The sequence below is a fragment of the Festucalex cinctus genome, chromosome 15 (assembly GCF_051991245.1).
Source record: "Festucalex cinctus isolate MCC-2025b chromosome 15, RoL_Fcin_1.0, whole genome shotgun sequence".
In the NCBI taxonomy this organism is placed as follows: Eukaryota; Metazoa; Chordata; class Actinopteri; order Syngnathiformes; family Syngnathidae; genus Festucalex; species Festucalex cinctus.
This window is the reverse complement of record NC_135425.1, coordinates 12,164,856-12,189,910: the sequence shown is the minus strand read 5'-3', so window position 1 is coordinate 12,189,910 and position 25,055 is coordinate 12,164,856. Positions and strand designations below refer to the sequence as shown.

At 38.7% G+C, this 25,055-nt stretch overlaps 2 protein-coding genes across 6 annotated transcripts in view; both read right to left on the bottom strand.

Annotated features, from left to right (window-relative positions):
- bmpr1bb (bone morphogenetic protein receptor, type IBb) overlaps window positions 1–10,438 on the bottom strand; it is a 69,068-nt gene extending 58,630 nt beyond the window's left edge. Inside the window, exons 1-2 of the mRNA XM_077496820.1 lie at window positions 10,226–10,438; window positions 5,173–5,267 (exon numbers count right to left, since the gene is read on the bottom strand). The gene's annotated coding sequence lies outside the window, so the exon portion shown is untranslated. The remainder of the gene's footprint in view (window positions 1–5,172; window positions 5,268–10,225) is intronic.
- Window positions 10,439–10,620: 182 nt separating this feature from the next.
- pdlim5b (PDZ and LIM domain 5b) overlaps window positions 10,621–25,055 on the bottom strand; it is a 42,726-nt gene continuing 28,291 nt past the window's right edge. For 2 of the 5 annotated variants that reach the window (XM_077497363.1, XM_077497362.1), the window contains exons 6-13: window positions 21,233–21,381; window positions 20,247–20,274; window positions 18,258–18,421; window positions 14,939–15,119; window positions 12,748–12,928; window positions 12,509–12,629; window positions 12,313–12,428; window positions 10,621–11,304 (exon numbers count right to left, since the gene is read on the bottom strand). In XM_077497363.1, the coding sequence (XP_077353489.1) occupies window positions 11,215–11,304; window positions 12,313–12,428; window positions 12,509–12,629; window positions 12,748–12,928; window positions 14,939–15,119; window positions 18,258–18,421; window positions 20,247–20,274; window positions 21,233–21,381 (1,030 nt within the window). In that variant the 3' untranslated portion in view covers window positions 10,621–11,214. Of the gene's footprint in view, window positions 11,305–12,312; window positions 12,429–12,508; window positions 12,630–12,747; window positions 12,929–14,938; window positions 15,120–18,257; window positions 18,422–20,246; window positions 20,275–21,232; window positions 21,382–22,320; window positions 22,341–25,055 lie in introns of all 5 variants that reach the window. The other 3 variants (XM_077497366.1, XM_077497365.1, XM_077497364.1) reach the window with 3 other exon arrangements.

Here is a 25,055-nt window from a genome sequence, read left to right as displayed (position 1 = left end):
ATGTCTTCAAAAGTCAAAAACTTAAACAAGTAAATAGCTCCCTATTGTTTTCTACAACAAAAACTTTTCCAAAATTTCTTTCAGTATTACCATTTTACTTATTTCAGATATAATTCCAAATAGAAACAAAAGGTGCAGCGTTCCCAGGGTCAGCAACAGCTCTTACGTTAACTGAAATGTTAATACTTTCCTGAAGTTGACACGTTTTTAAAATGATATAGCGGCTGTGATTCTTCAAAAACGCCGATACCGATATTCGTCAAAATGCTGAATATCGGCACTAATATTCGGCCCGACCGATAATCGGTCTATCCCTATATTGTATAATGTACCAACCCGGAACCAACACCTCAAACGTATACTTAAAAATATCTCAATATTAATCACAATTTTTTTTATTAAAAACATTAAAAAAATGTGGAGGGCTGATTAAGGAGCATGGTGATAGGCTTGGTGACTGCACCAGATCTTCCTATGGGGAAAAAATGTTGGAAATCCACACAAAAGGGACGTCAACAGATTGTGTCGGAGGTGCTGCTGTATTTTTAAAGTGTACCTTTCACTTTGGGGAGGTAAAGACGGAGTCGCATACCAAAGGCAGTCACAGTGCGGCGCAGGAGTCCAGCGAGACACTTTGATACTGTATCCCAGCCTTGCCTCCACCTCCAGACTGCCTGATCTCCACTTCACATGCAGTGCACTTGACACACACACTAGACACATGGAGAGTACCATTCCAGACGTGTTTAATCAGACAGAAGTCAGATCCCCGAGAAGGAACCCTTGGGGCTTGTCTTGACCAGAACAACCACAGCTTTCCCCTTCCTCCTCACATCCCAGCTTGTCCTTTTGAACCCCCCAATGAAGGTTCAATTTAAGGGATTTAACTCCAGCGCAGCCCCTCAGGATTCTGTCTCCAACCCCCGCCTTTTTTTTTTTTTTTGCTTGATCTCAGGCAAAAATTTACTGCCTACGGTGATAGGGTTACCAGGAGAAAATCAAGACGGCGTGACGGCGTTCTCACAAGTGTTCGCTCTCTCCGAGTCCGAAGTGACGTGATTAGCATCGTGACTCCATATGGTCCAGCAATGTGTAATGAAACCGTCAAATGTTCGCTTTTTCAACGCCATCTGAGTTCCGTGAAAGAGTCGAGTCAGTCGAGGTTACCTGCCGCTTCAGTCAAATAAACACAGCCGACTTTCAACCTCAAAATCTTAAGTGAGAAAAGCAAGTCCAACATGAACTCAATCCAAATGTGTGTGTAGCGTCTGTCATACAGGTCGCGGCGATCCACAAAAGTTGACTCGAGGTAAGTGGACGATTCGCTTTTGGTACCTACAGTACCTCCATTTTTAATAAATGCTTGATTATATATTTTCATGGGACAACAAGTAAAGAAATAACATTACACAGTCATATATTCTTTATCGTCTATGAAGAACGTTTACTATCAGTGCCATACTAATTAGCTGAGAGGAGTTGAGACGTCTCAACAAGCATTCTATTACACCAACGTACAGTGCTTAAACTCATATTTCCATACATCTTTCATTTATGTATCAAAATTACTAGAGGAATCTGTACTTGTATCGGTGAGAGTGAATCGTCGTACTAGTATCTGGGGGGGAAAATTTTTTTTTTGATTGAACATCCCTCAATGAAAGTGTAAATTGTTCCCCTCATAACAGTAAAATAAGTCAACATACTATAGCGCCAATAATGTTCAAATGCCGGCAACAAAAGTGAGTCGACCCAAAAAGTTAAAAATTGTATCTTATGCTGCATTCACAACAAAAGCGGGGGAAGGCATTTCGGCGGCGCGTTTACGTTGTAGTCAATGGGCTTCGCGCGCACTGGAACGAACGTGCATCGGGCGGAGTTGCACACTTGAATATTCTCCAAAGTTAAAAAAATGTAACTTTTTTTCGCATTTCGCCTCACTGTAGCCAATAGGCTTCGAGTACGGGCTATGTCACACACAGCGTCCTCTCTATTGTCACCCCAAGCACAACAACACAGAATGGTGAGCAAAGAAGTAGAATACAAGTACTGGTAAGTCTATTTACTTGCTATTGATCTGTACTGAGGTAGCAGCAGTGTTTATCATTCATGCCAAAGCTATTTTTAGCACAACTGCCGGCCGCTAGATTGCCACTAAAAAAGCGAAAGTGCTGTCATGTACCTCAACAAGGGAAAAAAATAGCCCCATGGCTGTATAGCCCCAGGAAAGAAGTGGAAGTATTCGGTGGTGCTCCCTTTTCGTTGACTCGCTAAAGTGCTCCACGGTCGTTGTTCACCAAGGGACACGCCTCCTCCGCTCCGGTGTGCACGAAAGCACAAATGAGCGGCAATCATTCCAAAAAAAAAAAAAAAAAAAAACTACTCGGTGAAACGCTTGCAAAGAAAGAGTTCCAGTTCGCCTTTTCGGTTTTGGTGTGAACTCAGCATTAGAGTTGTAGAACTGAAGCCTTTGGAAGTCTCCATTGACATACTTACCTCATTGTCGATTGCCGAAACTAGTACTAATTGTTCCAAAATTGCCCAGAATTGAGAAAAAGAAATCCCTGAACTTGCTCCACCCCCATTACATGACAGACATAAATAGCTTAGCAAATTAGCCATTTGCCATCTTCCGACTGGGGCTCATTTGCGTTTGGCGGAGGTAACCAAATTGGAGTGCATGCAGTCTGGCTTTTAGACAGCGCAGATAGACTCCATTACGGGGAGATGACAACAATCACACCTCCTTGGAAAGATGCTGTGGAATGGAATGGACTGCGCCGGTGAAAGCCTTTCTAAAAATGTATCTTGCCAACGTGCGAGCGGTCATGCGTGACCGCTCCACGTACGGAGCGCTGTGATGCAGCCCTCATGACCAGCTGAGTTTGCGCCTGCCACCGCCCCTGAATTAACAACACGACCTGTAGCAGGCTAGCTCGTCGCTAGCTTTTTTTTATTTTTTTTATTTTTGGTCATGCGATCCAGGCTACCTAAAGCTCTCAGAGCCGCTGATGCAGCCAGACGAGGAAGAGGGGCCCTTCTCGGGTTTGACAGCAGCGGAACGAAAGATGAAGCTTTCAGCAGATGAAGGCACAATATTGCATTGGCTCACTTCTTTTTTTTTTTTTTTTCCAACTCACAATGAGTTGAAATAACAAAAATGCTTCAAAGACATTTGGTTTGAGCTCCACAATTACTTATGTGAGCAAGTAGAAGGTTTCAACTCGCCAAGTCAATCTCCAGACATAAACCCCATAGAGCAGTTTATAAATAAAAAAAATTAAAAAAAACAGGTTGTGGTTATGGTTGCTTGTGACCAAGCCGCAAAATAACAACATCAACATCTCTAAGAGCATTCGTCACAGAGAAGACCTGTCACGCGTGAACGTCACTTGAGGCCAAACCACGAAGGCTCAGGCGCGGCGAAGCAGGGAGAAAATTCATTCGGCCTGTCGCCGGAATCAACAAAGGAGGCGCAGCTGTCACAACGCGGGCTGCGCAACAGGGAGCAAACGGGAGCTGACGTCGACTGAAAACACGCATGGAAATGGAAACTCCACTAGCATGGCTCATCTTTCTCATGACTTACCATCTACTGACAAAATATCTTTGATTTGAGTCAATATGTATGTTATACTGAATATGGAGTAGACGAGTAGTCAGTAAATTTTATAGCCTAATACAGGGGTGTCAAACATACGGCCCGTGGGCCGGATCAGGCCCACAAAGGGGTTTAATCCGGCCCGCAAGATGACTTTGTAAAGTAAAAAAAAATAAAATTGTAATGTCGGACCAATTAATCAGCCAGACACAATAAAATATATAAATTTGTAATTTCACAAGCAGTCCCCAGATGAGTAGCGTAACTTGGACACGGAATCGCCGTGGAAGTCATTATTTTACACACAACTTAAAGTTATGGTTTGTTTAAAAAAAAAAAAAAGTGTTGTCTTTTTTTGTTTTTTTTGTCATCATCGACCAACATAAACGTGTTAAATACGACACAAATTCAATTACTGGTAACACAAATACATATGACAGGGATTAACGTCCTTATAACTTCAGTAACTGTGCCACACAATGCATTCTGGGAACTATATAGATGCAAAACAGGTAGATTTAACACGTCCGGAACTCATACAGGCAAAGAGTTGCCGCCTTTCATTTGCATTCGTGTTATTATTTTAAACAATAGATTACAGTTGAGCTCCGTAATTTAGGGCTGGCCCAAAAATCTCAGAAATCTGCGTATAATTGATGGCAATTGTTTTTAAGTTATATACCATTATTTTAACGATTCTGCCCACTTAGTAATATATTTTCCTCCATGCGGCCCCTGAGCTAATATGAGTTTGACACCCCTGGCCTAATAGCATAATTGCTTAAAGCTACACATTGTAACAATATGCCCGAAAATATCTTTACAATATGACTGAAACTTTATTAATTAGTTAGTAGTAGTAGTAGTAGTAGTAGTAACACCTTAGCTGTTCATAATGGGGACTGCTGCAAGACTCTAGCCAATAGTTTTCAGACAGGATACGGGTTTGAATTTCCCGCTGTGGATGTGACGTCGTGCACGTTATGTATGTGAAGAAGGAAAAATGCAGTTTCTTTTTTGGGCCACAGCTGGCAGTAGTGGCTGGAAATTCAAATTTCTGCCTTCAGTAACTTGGAATACAAGAAAAATCTATTTTACCAAGCACAATTGTATTTTTTTGTTTAAATTGCACTCCTAACCGTAACTTAAGACACTTGAACAATTATGCTATGAGACTATATATTTTTTTTGTACAGAATACTGTAGCAAAAGTAAAAATAAAAAGTAAAATTAACATGTATTTATATTAATTACAGAGCAGTAATTTCATTGCGAAATTAATGCATATTTTTATAATGAATACAGAGTAGTAGATGGCAAAATCCATGTACAGTATGTCATTATTATAATTATCATTATAAAATATCATCATCATCAAGTGAATGATTTATTGAATTATTTATTTATTTTAATGGCCAGTGGTGCGGCCCTGATTTAGCCCTACTAACGCTGCCCGGCAACAAGTGGCCAGCAGCAAATATGTGTCAAAGTATTTTGCAGTTTGCCCAGTATGTGTTTTTCCCACATACAAACATCATTGAATCTGCATGTGTTCACTTTTGTTGACTCACCCAAAATGATGTGATGACACCAGGCACTTCCTCACTTGAACATCTTCTTCTTCCTCTTGTTACGGCGATTGCTTCTTCCTTACGTCGGTAGGTATCTAAATTCAGAATTTAAGTAAGTAGAAAAGACGGATGAGAGGAAGAATTTTCCAGAATGGTAGTTAAAAGCAGTGGCTCTCAAAGATGGTTCTGCCGGCTGTAACTTGGGGGTCTGAAAACTGATTTGCAGTTTGCTTATGTCATTAAAAAACTAAAAAAATAAAATAAATAATAATAATAATAATAATAATAATAATCTTGCGCACAGTTGTCTAGATTGATTCCATGAAGTTTGAGAATCTCTGCAATCAAGGCTGCGGACGGGAGGCAAAACATGTAACTTTGACTCCATTTCATGCTTTAAAAAAAAAATAATAATAAAAAATAAAAATAAAAAATCATGCTGAGTCATGCTGCAAAAACTGTTACATGGTTCAGTTCAGGCAAGTTGACTCAGACGGAGGCCGGGTGGTCCCACTGACACGTGCTCTCTAAATGAAGAGAGCATAATTATGGCCTGACACCAGCACGCTACCTGAAGACCAGTCCCAAAGCTTGTTTGTGTTAGAGTGTGTATTTGCACACTAAATTGGGTCCGATGCAGTAATAATATTTGCTTTACTGCCTCATACTTTAATATGCACATTGCACACTAAGGAAACCATAATCAGACCAAGAAGTTTTTAGCTAATATTAATTCACTGTAATAAGAAGAAAACTGACAGTACTGCTGATTGTAGAACAGTCTTCAATATCCCAAAATTATAGATTGAAATACATTAAAAATTGGAACCCATGTGGAGATCTCCAGTACTGTTAAGCAAGCAAAATTTCAAAGTGATGCAAATGAAACTTGTTGCGATGCAGAGAGAGGGCCTTGTCTCCTAAAATCTTGCCCAAGTCTTGGTCTCTGCCCCTTTGTCCTAGTCCCTTAAAAGTCTTGGTCATAATTTGGTCGAGGCCCTTAAACCTCGGCCTTGTCTCTGCCCCGTAGTTGTCTTTGTCTTGGGATTGTACAGGGCCCTCAAGTACTGGAAATTACTTGGTCTCAGTTCAGTTCAGGTCTCAGTTTGTCTTTGCCCCTTTTCCTAGTCCCTTAAGTTCTGGTAATGACTTTGTCTCAGTTCCATAGAGTCTTGGTCGAAATTTGGTCTCTGCCCCTTTTCCCGGTCCCTAAAAAGTCCTGGTAATGACTTGGCTGACTTTGTCTCTGCCTCTTAAATGACTTTTTCTTGGGATTGTGCAGAGCCTTAAAGTCCTGGAAATGACTTTGTCTCAGTTCCTTAAACTCTTGGTCTCTGCCCCTTTGTACTAGTCCCTAAAGTCCTGGTAATTACTAGGCCAACCTTGTCTCCGCCTCTTAGAAAAATATATTACGTTTACTTGGGATTGTGCAGGGCTGCAAAGTCCTGGTCTCAGTTGTTAAAGTCTTGCTCTAGACTTGAACTCTGCCCCTTTCTCCTATGGTCCCTAAAGTTCTGGTAATGACTTGGCCGACTTTGTCTCTGTCCCTTAAATGTCTTTGTCTTAAAAGTCTTGGAAATGACTTGGTCTGATTCTTTAAAGTCTTAGCCTTGACCTGACTTATTAACCATTAAATGTCTTGGTGTTTGACTTTGGCTCAGCTCCTTAAGTCTTAGTCATGATTGTGATCTGATCTATACTCCATAAAATTATTGATTTTAAAAAGTCCTTAAAGGTTTTCATTCATGTCTAAGTTATGGCACTTAAAAATGTTGGCTTTGGACCCTTGAAACCTTGCATTTTACTAAATTACTAAACATTCAAAACTTAAAGGCAGAGATTTTTGCCATTCCTCACAGTTATGAGTTATCTCCATCATAAATCATCAGTCAACGTTGCTGACAGCAGGTGAGTGTCACGCGGAGCCCAACATCAAGTGGCTGTAAAGGGGCCATAAAGAGAGCGTTTACCTCACACATACAGACTATTATTGTCCTCTGTGGGCAGAGTTGGACTATTTTATTATTCACAGCAGCCCTGCATGGCATACTGAGAATCTGTGCCGGGGCGGCACAAGCACTTTTTGCTCTTTATGATGGCTCCTGCAGAGGCAAGTCCACTACTTCATGGAGAAGGAATGCTAATTAAATGATACTGCGCTGCACCAATTGACTGCTATATCACAACATCTGCTGGGATTCAAATTACAATAGGTCTGGTCTCTTGAAAACACTTAAAAATGTTAGACTTGGTCTCTACTTCTCAAAATCTTGGTCCAACAAAAGCCTTGGTTTTGCTTTTGGTGGCTTAAAGTCTTGGTATCATCTTGGTCTTGGCACTTGAAAATTTTGGTTTCAGTGTCTTAAGTTCAAGGTCTTGACTTGGTCCTGAGTCTTGGTCTTGGCTTCTCAAAATTAATTGTCCGCCCTACTATAAAGTTTTGATCGCAGATCTCAGTGTTAACTTGATCTCGGCTTCTTAAACTGTTACTCTTGACTTAGTCTTGGCAACTCACCTTGGTCTTGGGTCAATAGATTCTAAAGTCTTCAGTGTGTCTACACCTTTTAAATAGGTCTTATCTGATTTTAACTTGGTTTCTGTTTGTTTGTTTGTTTATTCATCCTGATTCCGGTCTTTGCTGCTTTAACAATACTGGTCTTGACTCAGTTACAGGAAAAAAAAGAAGAAGAAAAAAAAGTGGTTTATTTTACAGACCTAATCGGTAATCGTGTCCAGCAGAATGTCAATTAGCACGTAGCTTTTGGAAGCCAACACACACTCACCAGTTTATGCCAAAATCTATACCTTCCACTGCCTCTGCTGAAAGAAAATGAACACCCAGTCTGGTCGGATCAATACAGCTTTTAGCTTTGGATATCATTTTCGTCACAATGCTGTCAAAGTGAAACCACTCTAGAGTCTACGTGATACCTGTCAATAGAGTGCAGACATAATAGCCCTCTTTTTTTCCCCCGGATATTTTTTTTAAAGGTAAAAAAAAAAAAAAAAAAAAAAAAAAAAAAAAAAAAAAAAAAAAAAAAAAAAAAAAACGCTAAGGAGCTTCCCATCAAGTTACCAGATTAACATAAGTTATTAAATGGAGCTCATATGTCTGATATTTGTGACTGAAATGGTCAGACCAAATTTCAAGCTTTGGGGTTCAAACCTTGGACTCGGCCTTCATTTTGGTTATAACTTAGTTGGTCTCAGGTCTTTGTTTCTAGTTTTTGTGACGGCCCATTAAAAATGTTGGTGTAGACTTGCTCTTGGCTCCTGAAAGATTTGCACTTTCGTCTTGGTTTTGATTTGGTCTCAACTTGTTTTAGCTTCGAACTCGACTTCTTAACAGTCTTGGCTAACGTGATCCTGACTCAAACACTACTCCTATGTAGTAGTTAGTTGTGCATCTTTTCAATCTTCAATCCAGCATGTTGTCAAGCTTCCAGGTTGACGAGCAGAGCAGCTTGAAGTCATTGCCGCCTGTTTTCTGTTTTTGTTTCTTATCCAGCACTTTGGGAGGAAACTGTTGACTTTTAAACAGCAGATGGCCGGTGCAGGTAACCACTTGTTAATGGGAACCAGCGTGGACTTTGCATAACACTGAGGGGCTCCAAGGCAAAATCCACAATGGGAACGTTCACAAAAAATGTAGACTGAGTCCTTGTCAAAAGAGACGCTCCTTCCTATGAGATTTTTAATCCTTGACGATCACATTTCAATGTGGCCCTTAATCTTTCAATCATTTTAGTGATGGACAGATGAGGCAGCCTAGAAGAAAAATATCCCAGCTGATGTTGGGGCTAGAGGCAAGGGTACACCAAGGACTGGTCAGCAGTTCAATCCTCAACACCAAACAAAACAAATTGTGGCTCCATTTGACTCACAGTACGAGTTGGCCCCAATGCAAGCAGACAGAAACCATCAAAAGTGAATATGTCTACAACCAAATTCGAATGGGCTCTTTTCCTGGCCACCATAAACACACGCACACAGTTCAATATACACTCCAAGCGTGTGGTAGACCTCAAATTGCCGCCTGGCCACGCATACTCTCACTCGACATGCCATCCCTCCTACGTAAGAGTCATTTAGCCTCATTACTTTTGCCAGGGGCCACTGGTGGGCTTTTTGATCACTCTCGGGGTCTCCTATTAGTTTCGATCCCTCCCTTGGGTGGAACCCCAGAGGTAAATTTGTTCATACGATCAGTCAAAATTTGTTTGCATGCTGTTGGTTCCATACCCAAGAAGTCCAATACTTTAAAAAATCTGAATAATCTTGACTTCTTGATGGTTCTGGTCTTGACCTTTTAAAGTCTGGGTCTTAATGTGGATTTGAAAAATGTGTGTGTGTGTGTGTGTGGGGGGGGGGGGGGGGGGGGGGGGGGGGGGGGGGGGGGGGGCGCAATCCCACCTGATTTGGGGTGAGAGGTGGCTGGTGGCCAATCCCAGGGCACAGATAGACAATCACACATTACACTTTGGATTGGTCGGCAGTCAATTGCAGGGAAATTTAGACAATCAATCATTTACAGTTCCAAGTTACGTGTGGTCAAATACGGTTCCATGCATGTTTTTGGAAGGAAATCACAGGACAACCCACCTAAGATTTGAACCCAGAACATCTGTGAACGACTGTGATGCATGTTACCTGCTTTAATTCTAATTACATGCTTTAACAAATTCCGCATGATGAAGTAAAGTTTTGAAATTTTTTTTAAATTTATACACATTGAGAGTGCCAATCAAAACTGGGCAGATGTTTTGATCCATACTCTAATGAATGTATGCAGGTGTACCTAATTAAGTGGTCAGTGGGTGTTGACCTGATTTGCAGCTCGTATTAGTTGAACTTATTATTCTAACATGAAAACAGAAGACATTTGGTCTATTACCTCGAATTGACGTCATGTATACAGACATACATAATGTTTTATTGTTTTTACATTCATCTTCATCATCTAACGCACCTTTCAGTTTCCATTGTCTCCCATTAACAAGCGACCGCGTCCATTCACATTCTGAAAACAAACACTCCCGGCGAGTCTTCTTACCTTCTTATTTTCGCTCCGAAAAGGTCCAATTGAGACTTAAAAAGTGGTGCGGCACTGTCAACACACACGAGTCCCGCTTCGTCCTCCGTTTTGTGTAGGTAAGAGTTGTCGAGTTGCTACGTTTGCTTGACTTCCTCGAGCCTGTTAACTGGCGTCTTTTTCTGCTGCAACAGCGACGACCCATGGCGACTTGGAGAAGTGCAATTACATGACACCTGCCACGCCAATGCGAGTAGTCAATGGGCACGAGAACTGTGGCAAACGTTCTCTCTTGATGAGATAAAATGTGAATAATGCAGGGTATGAGATGAACCCTGAACCCTTTACAGAATTAATGTTTTGCTTTCTTTTGCTACACAGAACCATATGAGGACAAAAATACACAACACAAAGTATTACATAAAACTGGTTTTATTCCATTCATGAAAATGTGCAAGGTGCATGAAACATGGCAGCTTTAAGAGGAATATATTAGAACTGTGGTATGTTAATACAAGAATTGATGATGAGATAAATTGATCATCATTGAGGGAAAATCCATATGTTGATACGGTATGGGTATTATTCTCGCCATAAAATGGATTAAAATAACATTTCGAATGGAAAAATATATTATAAAATAATACTCGGGAAAAAAAAAACCCACACAATCATCTGATATTTTATTCCAAATAAATGATGCTTGTGTGTTTAGTCTGTTACCAGTTGTGCTTTCACTTATACTGTATTGTTCGGATACTGCACAATAGCATCAGAAAACTTTTTGTGACCCCTGAGAGGCTGGACTCATCATCACGCCATCATATCCTGTTCTGTGGAACCAAAATGTCCCCCATATTCAAATAAAATCAAGAACCGTAAGAGAAGGCTAGCAAAATGGAAAGAGGAAAAACAACAGACCCGTTATTACTCAACCAGTACATGTAAAGTTACTTTAAATATGTAGCATTTATTTGCCAAATGAATTCCGTTATTGTTGCAGGGGAGTGTCAGATGTTGACAGTGTGGGCATGTTTCTTGCACAAAGGCTTGTCCTTCTTGGAGAAGAAGGGTTGACCTTCCAGATTGGCGGTGCACACCTGAAGGGAGAGCCACAACAATGCCTTTGTTGTTATACGGTTCAGATACTTGGGTTAGGGTGAGTAGCGGCGGGACTGAATGTGAAATTCCACCAAGCGATTAAATGCTTGTATACAAATAGAGTGGGCATAAAAAGTATACACACCCCTGTTTAAATACCAGGCATGTGATATAAAATAAGACCAAACGGAAAACCTTTTCCACCATCAATGTCACCTAAAACCTCTGCAATTCAACACAATTGAAAAACTTATTTTCGAGAGGGGAAATAAAAACTAAACAGCTGAGATAGTGTGGTTGCACAAGTGTGCACACCCTCTTAGAGCCGGAGATGTGGCTGTGTTAAAAATGACCCAATCACATTCAAACTCGTGCTAAATAGGAGTCAGCAGACACCCTCTACCATTTTAAGTGCATCTGATTAACCCCAAATAATGTTCAGCTGTTGTAGTAGGTTCTGCTACAATTATTGACTGCTCATTACTCATATTTTGTTTGAGGTGAAAAAATAAAATAAAATAATAAAATACAAATAAATAAACAAATAAAGTGTTCTTCGTAAAAAATAAATAAATAAATAAATAAATATAAATAAAAAAATAAAAACTTCTGAAAAAAGAAAATTTGTCAAAAAGTACGACCGACTGGAAGTACAAAAATGTCACAGAGTTCTGGGACTGAGTCAGACTGGTCATTATAATTAAAATAAATAAATAAATAAAAATTATATAATTGTAGGAACATGCATGAAGGAGGCAATGCAAGAAAAAAAAAAACTTTTTTTTTTTTAATTACGAAGTATCTTAGTGTTGTTTTTGTTTTTATTTCTTGTTGGTATTTTCAACATATTCAAGCAATTCATGTAATTTAGATGTCTGTAACATTATTCCTACCCAAGAATGCTTCTTTATCATCTTTTTTTTTGTTATGCTGAACTTTTTATGCTTTAAGCTTAGTGGAAATTTACACAAGGGTGCGACTGACGGGAGAATTCCAAAGTATCCTACCGCGCATACAAAGCAGGTGTCATGCCAGGTGAATCCTAAAGCCTCCAAGAACTTGTCTCCCGCCTCGATGGGGAAGTCGCAGCCGTGGCAGTTTGTGCCAAACAGTTTGTAGTAGTCTGTAGAATAAAGAGTGACACATGAACAAAAACAACAATTGTAAAGGGCACACGCAGCATAGCGGTGCTTCATGACGTACCCATTTCACAGTATGGCTGCCCGTCCTCCATGTGGAACATGTTGCCCCGGATTGGCTGCTGACAGGCCGAGCAGACGAAACAGGACACGTGCCAGGTCTGCTTCAAGGCGTTCATGATCTCCTGTCAACCAAGACCAAGGAAAAGTCAGAAAGGAATTGCAAAATAAGAAAACACCTGCTTGACACCAATTGCTACTTTCCTATTAGCGGTTTCCCAGACAAACAAACAAGCAGCTTACCCCCAGGATCTTCTGCTGGCAGAGGGCGCAGGTGGGAGCAAAGAACTGCTCGTAGCAGCGCTCGCAGTACACCTGGCCCTTCTCCTCCACAAATCCGCCGTCCGCCAGGGAGGAGTGGCAGTGGGCGCAGTTGAATTCCTCGGGGTGCCAGGACATGCCCATGGCCACTAGGAAGGGGCCCCTGGTGGCAAACCAGGAAAACGTTAGTCCCAAACATCTACACGAGTTGTCAGAAAGGTTCCAGAACTGGTGGACAAATTGCAAACTACATGATTTCTATTAAGTTCACTATGTCCACTTCAAAGCAGAACAGTACATCTACTGTACAAGCTGACAATTACAGAGTCGTTGCTCGCTAAAATTGTTGTATTTTCAATCGTGTTTGTTTAAATTAATGTATATATATATATATATATATATATATATAAAAAAATGCTATGGGACTCTCATACACGCACTAATTAGAGCAGAAGGGCTAACCTGTGCTAACAAAAGGCACTTTCATTTGTGACTGATTTCACTCACCCCGCCTTTTAAAGCCGCACACATTCAAATTCACAGATACTACAGTGTGAAACCCGAAAATGCCAACTCCCAACAGGGCAAAATCATACCTGCACCTCACATGCATATATGCATAAATCTGTAAAATATAGTGATAGACCGATTCGGGGGGTTTTCAGGGCCGATCCCGATACCGATTATTAGTCATCAAGGAGGCCGATAACCGATATTTCAAGCAGATATCATTTGCAGTAAAAGAGAATACAATAGCGTAAAAAAATAATAATAATAAACTTTTCTTTTAATTTTTAACATATATACAGTACAATAGACAGTTTTGTTTAATTAAAAATTTTAACAGAAATTGTAGAAAATGTAAGGAACTTCCAGGGTCATCAACATGTGTGCTAAATTCAAAACTAAGCAAGCAAATAAATAAATAGTTTTCTACTGTAAATAAAGTATTCCAAAATTTCAACATAATTACTAAATTTATTTAATTATTTATTTATTTATTTATTTATTTTTATATAAATTTAAAAAGTGTTGGGACTTCCCAGTGTTTGCAGTGAATAAACAAATAAACAAATAAATAAATAAATACACTTTTCTAAAGTTTTCTACTGTAAATAAAGTTTTCCAAAATTTCAACATATTTAAAAAAAAAAAAAAATTTATTATTATTTTTTTTAATAAATTAAAAAGTGTTGGGACTTCCAACTGTTTACAGTAGTGTTGTTCCGATACCGTTTTTTTGGCCCCCGATACCGATCCCGATACCCAGCTTTGCAGTATTGGCCGATACCGATACCATACCGATACCTATGTAATTGTTTTTCCTCAACATGAAACAGCTGTCCTGTCATTGGTTCAGAGCATTCAAGGGCCAATCGGATATCTTAGATCGGCATGCAGTGAACATGTCACATACCAGTGAATGTCGTGCACGAGCAAGACACAAGATGCTGCATCCAAAATCCTATATTAGCTTTGGAATTAATGGTATCGGCATGTTACTTGTGAGTACTCACTGATACCGATACCACTGTTTTAATGCAGTATCCTTGGCTACTCTGCCGATTCCAGTATCGGTATCGGAACAAGACTAGTTTGCAGTGAATAAATAAATAAATAAATAAATAAATAAATAAATCGTTTTCTAAACTTTTCTCCTGTAAATAAAGTTTTCCAATATTTCAACATAATTTCTAATTATTATTTTTTTTATTATTATTTTTTATAAATTAAAAAGTGTTGGGACTTCCCAGTGTCAGCAGTGACAAATGTATGCAAAATGAAATGTATCTAATTTTGGGTTTTCATCAGGGTTCAAAAGATCTTCGCAGGCAGTGAAAAATTGTCTGAATGTTTGAAATGTCTTTGCAACAAGTAAAAAGTGTCTGTGAACATCTTTCAAGTCCTGATGAAAACACAAAATTTGCTACGTTCGCAAGCATTTACTACTCTGTGAGATACCAGCTTTATCGGCCTTCAGATTTGTAAAAAGGCCGATGCCGATATTTGTCAACAAGCCAATAATCGGTATATCCCTAGTAAAATATATTTTAAAATCTACTTACTAAAATAATAAAATAAATATATTTGTGTGACACCAGTCCTGGAACTCTTCTGATACATTTTCCAATGTGTTTTAATTTTAATAGTGGATTTGTGCGTGATGGACTACCTGATGACTTTATTGCACTTATTGCACATGGGGGTGCGCGTTCCGGCCGGGATGTGCTCGGCTCGCTGCACCACCGAGTTGAGGTCCTGAGGGTGCGGCTGCGGGATGGGTCGGTCGGGGCCTTTGGGCGGCGGGTTGGTGACCTTGCCGAACGAAGTGGCTGCGCCGCCCTTGGGGAGGCCTGAAAGGCACGTCGACGTTAGGTGTTAGTTTTGTGTTGTCAGAAAATGAAAGTGAATTGTTTAACAATCTCCCGCTTTTTCCTCGCGTGATTCATGAGACATCTGGACTTCGCAGAGCAGCCCCACCCACCACAGAAAGGAGATCCATTTTTTTCCCCCCCGCAGCGGCTAAAAAACATTCCCGCAGTCCGCGTGGCCACCTGCGAAAATAACGTCCCGACTCTCGTCTGAAAACAAACGCAAGGGATGCACGATGTTCCCTCTCCTCTTTCCTCGTGCAAAAACATTTCCAGGATGGAGATGGCTGTTTTTCTGCCCTCGCAAAAAGAGCTGGAGGAAAACGTGACGAGACCACCGCTGACAAGGAGCGTTTTGAGCAAACATTTGAGAAGCCAAATAAGTGTTTCCAACGCTTCCTTCCGGGAGAGTAAAGATTCCGTGAATATAAAAACAAGCAGACAATTGACAGTATGGGAGTGAGATTGATTTTTTTTTTCTTAATGTCACTTTCCAGCAGAAACGTGACAACATTTTGATCAGTTTATTATTACAACAGGAGGCAATATAGTCGCTGGTTTTGAATTCGTTCTTAGTTAATATGAAAGGATTACAATAATAAAGAGCATTTGTGTTGTTTGCAGACTATTAAATAAATAAAGAAATGTTATTTATAATGAGACATCTAAAATGACTTGCTATTACTATGTTATTCCTTTCAATTCATTTAAAAAAAGAATATGAGCAGTAAAAGGGCTGTAAAGCAGTACTTTTTATTTGATTAAAAAATCTAATTAAAAATGTACTACTGCTAGTAATGTTTCTTATTAGATGTTTTAAATCAAATAAAAAAATTTACTAGCAGTACAAGTGTAAAGTACTGCTTTACAGCTCTTTTGCACTTGTACTGCTAGTATTTTTTTTCAAAAATGAATTTAAAGGAACAATATCATTCGACTAAAATCAGTTTTTTATTTGATTAAAAACAAAATCAAACAGAAAAATGCACCACTGCTAGTCTTTTATTTTATTAGATTATTTTAATCAAATGAAAAATGTACCAGCAGTACAAGTGTAAAAGAGCTGCTTCAATCCAACATGGTGATGAATATCTCACTCGGATACGCTAGGATACCTTCAAAGTGTATCACGATTGAAGTATCAGTCAGATAAAAGTGTCACGGTTACTTTGAATAGCATCTCCATGCCGAATATGCACCGCTGGGGGGAAATTAGCTTTTACCGAGGGTTCTTATCTATGACAAAGTTGCTACGGCGATAGAGTAAAGAGCACAGTGTGGGAGGGAAGGCTTGGTGGGGGCAATAAAGCAAATGGTGTCATTGCAGTCGGGCTGCGTGGGCGAGATAAGGAGCGAGAAGTCAGCGTGAGACGACAACAAAACCGCAATCACAGCAGGAGTCGCGTCTTTGTCTGCTCCGCTCAAAAGTATCTCGGATTGATTACAGCTGCATTTTTTATGAAAGGATTATTAGGCTTATTCCAAAGCATGTTTGAAGTGTTAGCATCTGGCATTAGCCATTCACTCTGCAACTCATCTGTATTCTCTCTGTGCACTACTACTTTACTCACATTTTCCAGTGAGTGACTAACAAAGAATAAGAAGACCTCCACCAAGGCCAAACAATCCTGATTGGGACCAGCAACAAACAAAAACTAAGTCAAATTTTAAAGGTGAATTCAACATTTAGTGACAATAATATGTTTTATGTGACCTCACTAGGTTAAACATGACATGCTAACAATATTACATTTGTGGAATGAGTTATGAAGCAAAATCCAGCCGTTTTTAATCCATCTCAGGGGCGGCCATTTTGCCACTGCTGTTGGCTGAAGATGACATCACAGTGGGCTCAGACAACGGCCAATCACAGCTCCCCTGTTTTCTGAGACCTGAGCAAACTGTGATGTCATTTTCACTCGACAGCAAGTGGCAAAATGGCCGCCTTCTATATACTTAAAAAAACTTAGGGTTAAAAACTTGTGACTTAAAAAAACAGAAAACAATTAAAAAAAAAAAAAAAAACTGCTGCATTTTGCTGCTGAACTCATATTCCACTATCGTAATATTAACCAGGATACCAAATTTAGACTAGTGGGGCTGCATAAAACACATTATTGTCAACATATTTTTTTTTTTAATAAAAACAAAAACTAGATCAAATGGCCCGCAAGGCCAAACAAATCCTAATTTGCATCAACACTTGATTGCACTCTCAAAGATAGTCACCATCTTCAGATGGTGAAATTAAATGTCATTTGTCCATTAGGCCAAACTGCTGCAAGTCATTTAAAAAAAATAAAATAAAAAAAATAAATAAAAAAAATTTAAAAAAAGATCAGTAGCTCATAGCTCGTATATCCTGTGAATTGGGTCAAGGCGCCATTATATTAAAAATGTAGAACAAAACAAATCAGGAAATCGATCGCTAACTCACTCCCTTTAACATCAAACATAACATCAGGAAAATGGTAACTAAAAAATCGTAAATAAAACCTGCCTGGTGGAGGTCATAAGTATTCATCTTAATCGTGCACTCATAAAAAGCACGTTTTTGAGCAATACAAACAAGCGTTTAGCGCATTATGCTGAGTGAATCAAACTGGATATCCATGTTGACATCAAGTCAAGCATGTGTTAAGCAAGCGACTGTGGCCTCCCTCAGGTACCTTTCAGCAGCCACTTCACTGACTGATGCTTTTCATCAAGTACTGGACCCCCGCCGAGGCCTAAATACACAACAGCGTTCTTAATTTCACAATGTATTTAACTAAAAGGGATCTGGAAGACAGCCAATAATCTGAGCTCATTAACGGAACACCTCTGAGTTTTTATAGAGCCCGTAATCTTTAAATGGCTTAGCGCAGGGAATTAAACCTGCTGGGAATGTTACAACTGAGCCCTTTGGAGGTACGAGACCGCCCTCTGTGGGAAAGAAGGAGTAACTACACTTGGTTTTGTATGCGGCAGTGGTGCTCAAACAAAATGTGTTGCGCAGTAAAGTTGAATGAAAATCATCATGAAGACAAGATCATTATTATTTCAGATTGTGATTTCCAAGTTTCTGCTGTGAGATGTTTCTAATGTAAAGTCGGCTCAGGAAACACTGACATGCAGTACCTGACGGACCTCCGGGCTGGTAGGTGGACTTGTTCTGAGCCGCAGGGCTCTTGAACGCGGAGGGAGCCGCCACGACGTTGCCATTCCGAGGAGGGGTCGCTTTGGAGTATGTTTTGGCTGCGGGCAAGGTGTGCACACTGGGAGAGGTTTTATCCACGACATCACTGGGAAATGAATTAACAGGAATTAAACACTTTGAACATACTCACACATGCAAAGAAGATTAAATTTTTAGTTAAAAAAAAATAAAAAAATACTACTGCCAATATCTAATTTTTACAGGTCTATGCTAAAAATTAAGCCATACTACATATTTTACAGTCGATATAAAAGTCTACACACCCCTGTCCAGATGCCAGGTTTTTTATATCATGATTAAAATTTGATCACAATAATTTCAAAACATTTCGACCATTATTTTTTTTAAATGTTTTTCTAGAGTAAGTAAGAACAAAAAAAAATACAAAATGTGGTTGCAAAAGTGTGCACACCTGCCTATAAGTGGGATGTGGTTGAGTCAGTACATACCAGCCATCATTTTTAGCGCTTCTGATTAACCCCAAACTTCAACTGTTTTAGTAGGCTTTTTCTGACTTTTTTTTTTTTTTCTTAGCAGAAGCTAGCATTTGGTTTGTGCTAGCGTTGACTGCTATTTCAAACTGTTCATGTTTCAAGTCCATTAACCTTGTCTAAGGCACTGAGGAAAAATATGTAGTTGTACAAGTTATGTCATATTAAAAAAAAAAAAGTTTTGAAATATCTTCGTCTTTTTTATTTATTTTTTTTAATCACAAGAATCTGGTATTAAGCAGGGGTGCTTACACTTTTAATATCGCCTTAAAATATTGTCACAATAGATAAAATAAAGGCCTTAGAGTACATCATGTCAAATAATGTAAAATGCCATATTATACATAATTTTTATAAAAAAAATAATGTCTTCATTTGTAGATGCCACTGACATCATCTCGTGTTTAAAAAAAAAAAAAAGAAAAAAAAAAAGTCATACTCATATTACATCCTGTCTTGAAAATGTCATACTCACCATTTCTTAATAATGGACTCTTACAAAAATAAAATATCTGAAATGTCATTTTGATTCATCAAGTCAATAGGATCATGTCTAATTACTGTTTCTGTCATCTCACGAAACACTGTGTCAATATTAAATATGAAGGCATTCATATTCCTGAAGGAATGAAAGATGAAGCAAAGACAACAAGAAAGAATAAAAGAGTTTATTGAGATGAATTGATCAAGAATTGGCAGATATAGTTTACAGTTGTTAGTGCAGAAAATAGAATAGAAACAGGCTTCAGAAAAAAATGAAGTGGTTCAGAAAGTGTGAAGGGGAAAAACCGTCTCACAAAGATGACATGTTGTTGATACATCATAATAATTGGGGCTTTATGAATGTTTTTGTGTGAGTTTGAGAATAAGTCTAACACATTTAAATGCAATTTTATACAAAGGCAAATAAATAAACAACAACTCCAAGTGTTGGCCGGCTACACGTTTAGCACTTTTGCAGAGACGCCATGATGCCAGTCCCTGAGCTTGTTGTACTTGTGCTCTACGACTTCTGGGTCCAACTTGGTGGCCCTGATTCACACCGTCACACAGAAATAAAAGACGAGACAAGAGAGGGGAGGAGAAAGATTGGCAAGTGAAGAGAGTGAAACCAAAGAGGTAAGGCAGGGACAGGACATGATGATGTCATCAAAGTGACTCTTGCCCGTGTTGTTGATTTTGGATATGAAGGAAAATGATCTGTGCTGATTTTGGAACGTCTACTTAATTACTCACATTTTTCAGTGAGTGACATATTGGTGGCTTTGGCAGTCAGCTACGGGAAACATTCCGATTAAACATTTGAAGACAATACTGTCAACTGCCAGAGGGATTTTTCCAAAATTGAATTAATTTAGACAAAAGGCACTTGGACGACAAGAGTTTGGAATACGAGGATGAAGTGACAAATGCACTTACTTCTTTCCATTGTTCTCTGGAGCTTCTTCTGGGGGAAAAATAAAAACATCATATATACTCTATGTATACTGTACATATATATACTTTTTACTATATTTTTTTCATACAAACACTGTATGCAGTGTAACTATAACATTAACACCGTCCGTGTATGCATAACGCAAAGACGTGCTAAGTTTCATATATTGTATGCATTTATCTGACTTTGACCAATATAGCCTTAAATGTGCTTCGCCATCCAACAGTATCTAGCGGCATTACTAATGGTAAATAACCTTCTAAATAACTTTCATAAATATACATGTATAGAAAAGGTCAGTTATTACAATTAATTAGGTAAGAATACATGGCTAATTCTGCCGCATGGGAAAAAAAACAAAAAAACATTTAATTAGATATTAAAAATAGCTTCTTTTTTTAATTAGGTATGTTAAGTCACAATAATATTGATATGACAATATTTAGGTATTCTAGTAAGGAACTTTCCTAACAAGAAAATGTATGGGCATATTTTATGTAATTCTGATATTTTATTTTACTTATTTTGCAGCTGTAGTGTTTTGGTTCTTGTTGTGTGTGTGTGTTTTTTTTTTTTAAATAAACGTGTCGCAAATTACAAACAATAGGAAAATAAGATATATAAACAAATAGACTAATAAACACCTACTCTTAAATGTAAACTACATATAGACTTAAACATTAAAAATGGTCCAAAATGCTACATTAGAGGTGTATAGAATATTAAATATATTGCTATTATAACGGTACCCAGTGGAGGGAGTAATGGTCATTCAAATTGATGCAAATGTTAGGTAATGTTTGATATTTCTAACATTTATGTTCTATTGTTAACTTTAAAATGGAATATATACATTCAATCGGAATATGGTACTTACAGTGTAAATCCAGTCTTAATAAAACCAAAACAAACACAAAAAAAAAAAAAAAAAAGTCTACGATCCAACTGTGATGAGGCATCCGCTCACCATTTTCCGTGCCGGTGAGCTGGGCCAGGATCCGGAAGGAGCGGGACTGCGAGGTTCCGGTCTTCGGGTGCCAGTCTTCCGTGTCCTCAATTAGTCGCTTCTTGCTGGCTTCACTCAGTGCAGACGCGTGAATCATGTTGGACTCTTTCCTGTGCGTTACATAAAAGGTTGGGTTAGATCAGTGGGCTAATTCCACTATTTATCAGAACTGGTACTAAACATGCTGCAATTTGTGCTATAATCACACAAACAGCCATTTAATAATGTCAGTGAGATGGAATTTCATTTACAGGGTATCTGCAGGTTTAACAAAGCCAAATTTAAGACTATTTATATTTAAGTCTTTTAAGTTTTGCAAAATCAAACTGAATACTTTTGAGACCTACAGGCACCCTGTATCAAAAAAAAATAAAAAAATGCCAGTGTTCCACCACAAGATGGCGATAATGTGCTTCATAACGTGTCAACCTTCCATTCATAATTAAAGCCTACACCTGAAGATCAAGATGCAAGACAAGAACCTTTCTCCAGGAACTTCCTCCCACATGCATGTTAGCTTCCTGAAGTGTTTATTACATGCACAGATCAAGTCTGTGCCAGATAAAGAAAAACCACGACACGTCTGGCTGCTCTTAACAGAAGCAGTGATTGCATGCGTGGGCCCCGAATAAACACGACACGAACAGAAACAGATGGAGCCAGTTGTGAGCTTGTCAACACGCCTGGCTGCACTGTAACGACGACTACATCAAACCACGATCAGTCGCTTTTATGGTGTGAAAATTGGTGAGTTTTGGGGCATGCTAAAGCACCAAAAATTATTATTTTGTCTGGGGTTTAATAACCAACAGTAATTGGGGAAAAAAAAAAAAAAAAAAGTCTCGTGAATTTCCCTTGTTGGTGAATGACCGATCAATCTAGTTATCAATCATGAGCTGATAGCTGCCAATGGTGAGTGAATTTAGACTTTGACAGTCTGTATAACATGGGCAGTTCGCTCTATGTAAGGGCAAAAAAAAAGTTCAAACATGCTGCTGTTAATGATAAACCACAGCAATGTGCAGTCAATGATCATTCACGGGACTAACTTGTCTGAATCTCCTCCCACCTGTGGACAAAGAAAGGACAGAATTGGGAAGGACGGAAGCCAAGTCAGAGCATTTGGGGAAAGAAAAAGGCCCTTATGAGAAAACGTCAACATCATAAAACCACAACAAAGCATGCACACATGCAGAAACAGAGGATCTTTGAGCTAAAAATAAATGAAGTGATGGATGAATGGAGCAACTTGGTTCTTTCAATGTGGAAATACAAGGATACTTGCTTTGATTTTTTTTTTTTTTTTTTTAAATCAAAGAGTGCCCACTTAAAAGTTGTGGTCATTGGAGACCAGACCCAAAAAAATAAAAGAAATAAAAACTCTACTTCCCAACAAATACACAGCTGAGGTTTGATATTTGATAGTTGAACCTGAAAGGGCCGATGATGACTTTTCCATAGACTGCATTTAGGGAGATATTCCTTTGCTCAATGTCTCAAGCTCTATACACTGACTGGTTCTATAAATAGCTAAATTAATAGTTTTACCTTCAAGAATTATCTCATCTGCTGTTCACTTTTTAACATTTATTCTACCTCAAAAGTTTATCATTTTCGATTTATTGCATCACTATGGCTCTCAGATCATTGAAAAATAGTTTGGTCACTACAGTCATTGGCTTTTGTTAAGTATTAAATACTTCTTGCCTGGTCATGGGGTCGACGTGGCGCTGTATGCTACCATTTTAATCAACGGCAAAGTAATAAAATAGCATTTTTTTTAAGGTGTATTAAATTAGTAAAAACATCCATGCTGATTTTGTGGTGTCTCTGACACTGCATAGACATGGCAAAATCTTCTCTATTGAAAATCTTCTCTATTGCATCACCTCCACATTCTGGAGTGATTCTTCCAATATTCTTGTCCACACAGTCTGATCGAAGTATGGGAAAAAGTCTTCACAGATAGTTCACAGACATTATTTATTAGTGTAATATTAAGCCCACTTGCAGATGAAGCGCAGTCCAGTCACTACAGCATGTTCTTAAAAGAAACCAAGCTGCCAAGATTGTGCTCAATCATAAAACAAGTGCCAAAGTAGCGGTGAGCTATCATGAAGTCCACACTGTGTTCTACTGCCAGGACCAATACCCTGCAGAATACTTCAACAAGATGTGCATTGTGTGAAAACACTGCCGATGATTGATGCATTTGGAAAAGTGGGGAACACGGGCGTGACGCTAGACAAAGTGGAACGTTTCATTTTCTCCGGTAGCATATGTGGCCTGAGTGAACCGCAGCTGTCTCTGAAACCGCCGACTAAAGCGCACTTAAGCGTGGTACACGCATAGCAATTTTCAACATCACCGATTTTTATGATCCACATGACAAGGGAAACATTTGCTGTGTGCGCTTACTACGCTTCATTTTGTGGTGTAATGGAGATGACCAACACAGCACACCGCTCCAACATTTAAAATCCATGTCATAGTACCAAGAGTGACCTGTGAGAGGCAGCATGGTGCCACAGGGTATCCAGAGTGACAGAAAATACAAAGAGCAGCAAAAAATAAATAAATAAATAAATAAATAAATAAATAAATAAGAGTTTTAGTAGAAGAAGAATTCAAAGAAGCGAGGCTAACAGCTAGCTTATCTGGTAGGCTACAGTATCTAGATTCAAATTTGTCATTCTAGCTTGGTAAAAGACTGTTGAGACACATCATACAAACACAACACAATTAGTCGCTTCTCTATTTGTGTCTATAAACAGCATGAGCTTCAGCGAGCTTCCTGATTGGCTATTCTTCCAATTCACATCACAAGTACAAAATCTGTGGCTTGGCTCAACTTTATATTGACTGCACGCATAATAATTTGTCATTGTTAATGCTGAACAGGTTTAACCGTTACAATAGTCATCCCAACTGTTTTCTAGGCAGAAGCCAGATAGGAGACAAAAAAAAAAAAACTTAACACACTTGACTACACCACATCATAAATCGCTCATAATAGTTAAGCAACATCTGATAATCAGGCCATTGTTGACGTTGATCAAAAGCAAGGAAAGATGCTAAAATTTGTCCCGATTATCTGTATATGTAATGCTTTACATTTATGCCCGTCAGTCTTGTTGATGAGTGAGGACATTTTTCTGAACACACCAGACTAGGGGTGTTGAAAAAAATCGATTCGGCAATATATCACGATACTACATCGCACAATTCTCGAATTGATTCAGTAGGCGGCTGAATCGATTTTTAAACTTCCATTTTTAATGGAAAAATATTCAACAAAACGTCTTACTTCGGGCATGGAAGAATGTTATATGAACGGAACATTAAGCCTTAATATTTTATTTTAATGCTGTTCAAGCATGAAACAGATTACATCCTTTATAAGACTGAAGTTTCAGATAAATAAATAATACATTTTCATACAAATCTTGCACTCTACAAGTTTACTGATTAGTATTTTCTAAATTTGAATGAAAAAAATCGCAACATTCGACTTATAAATTCATATCGGGATTAATCGGTATTGAATCGAATCGTGACCTGTGAATCGTGATACGAATCGAATCGTCAGGTACTAGGCAATTCACACCCCTACACTATACCGCATGATAATCGCTCAAAATAATCTTTTAGAGAAGTCCAATAATTGGAAATAGCAGTTATTGCAAAAAACAGCCAGCAGGTCGCAGCAGAGTATAAGAGATCAGCAAGGGCCTTGTTGCAACAAGCTCTTTTTGCCAGTGTTTTCAACACGTTTGTGAATAAC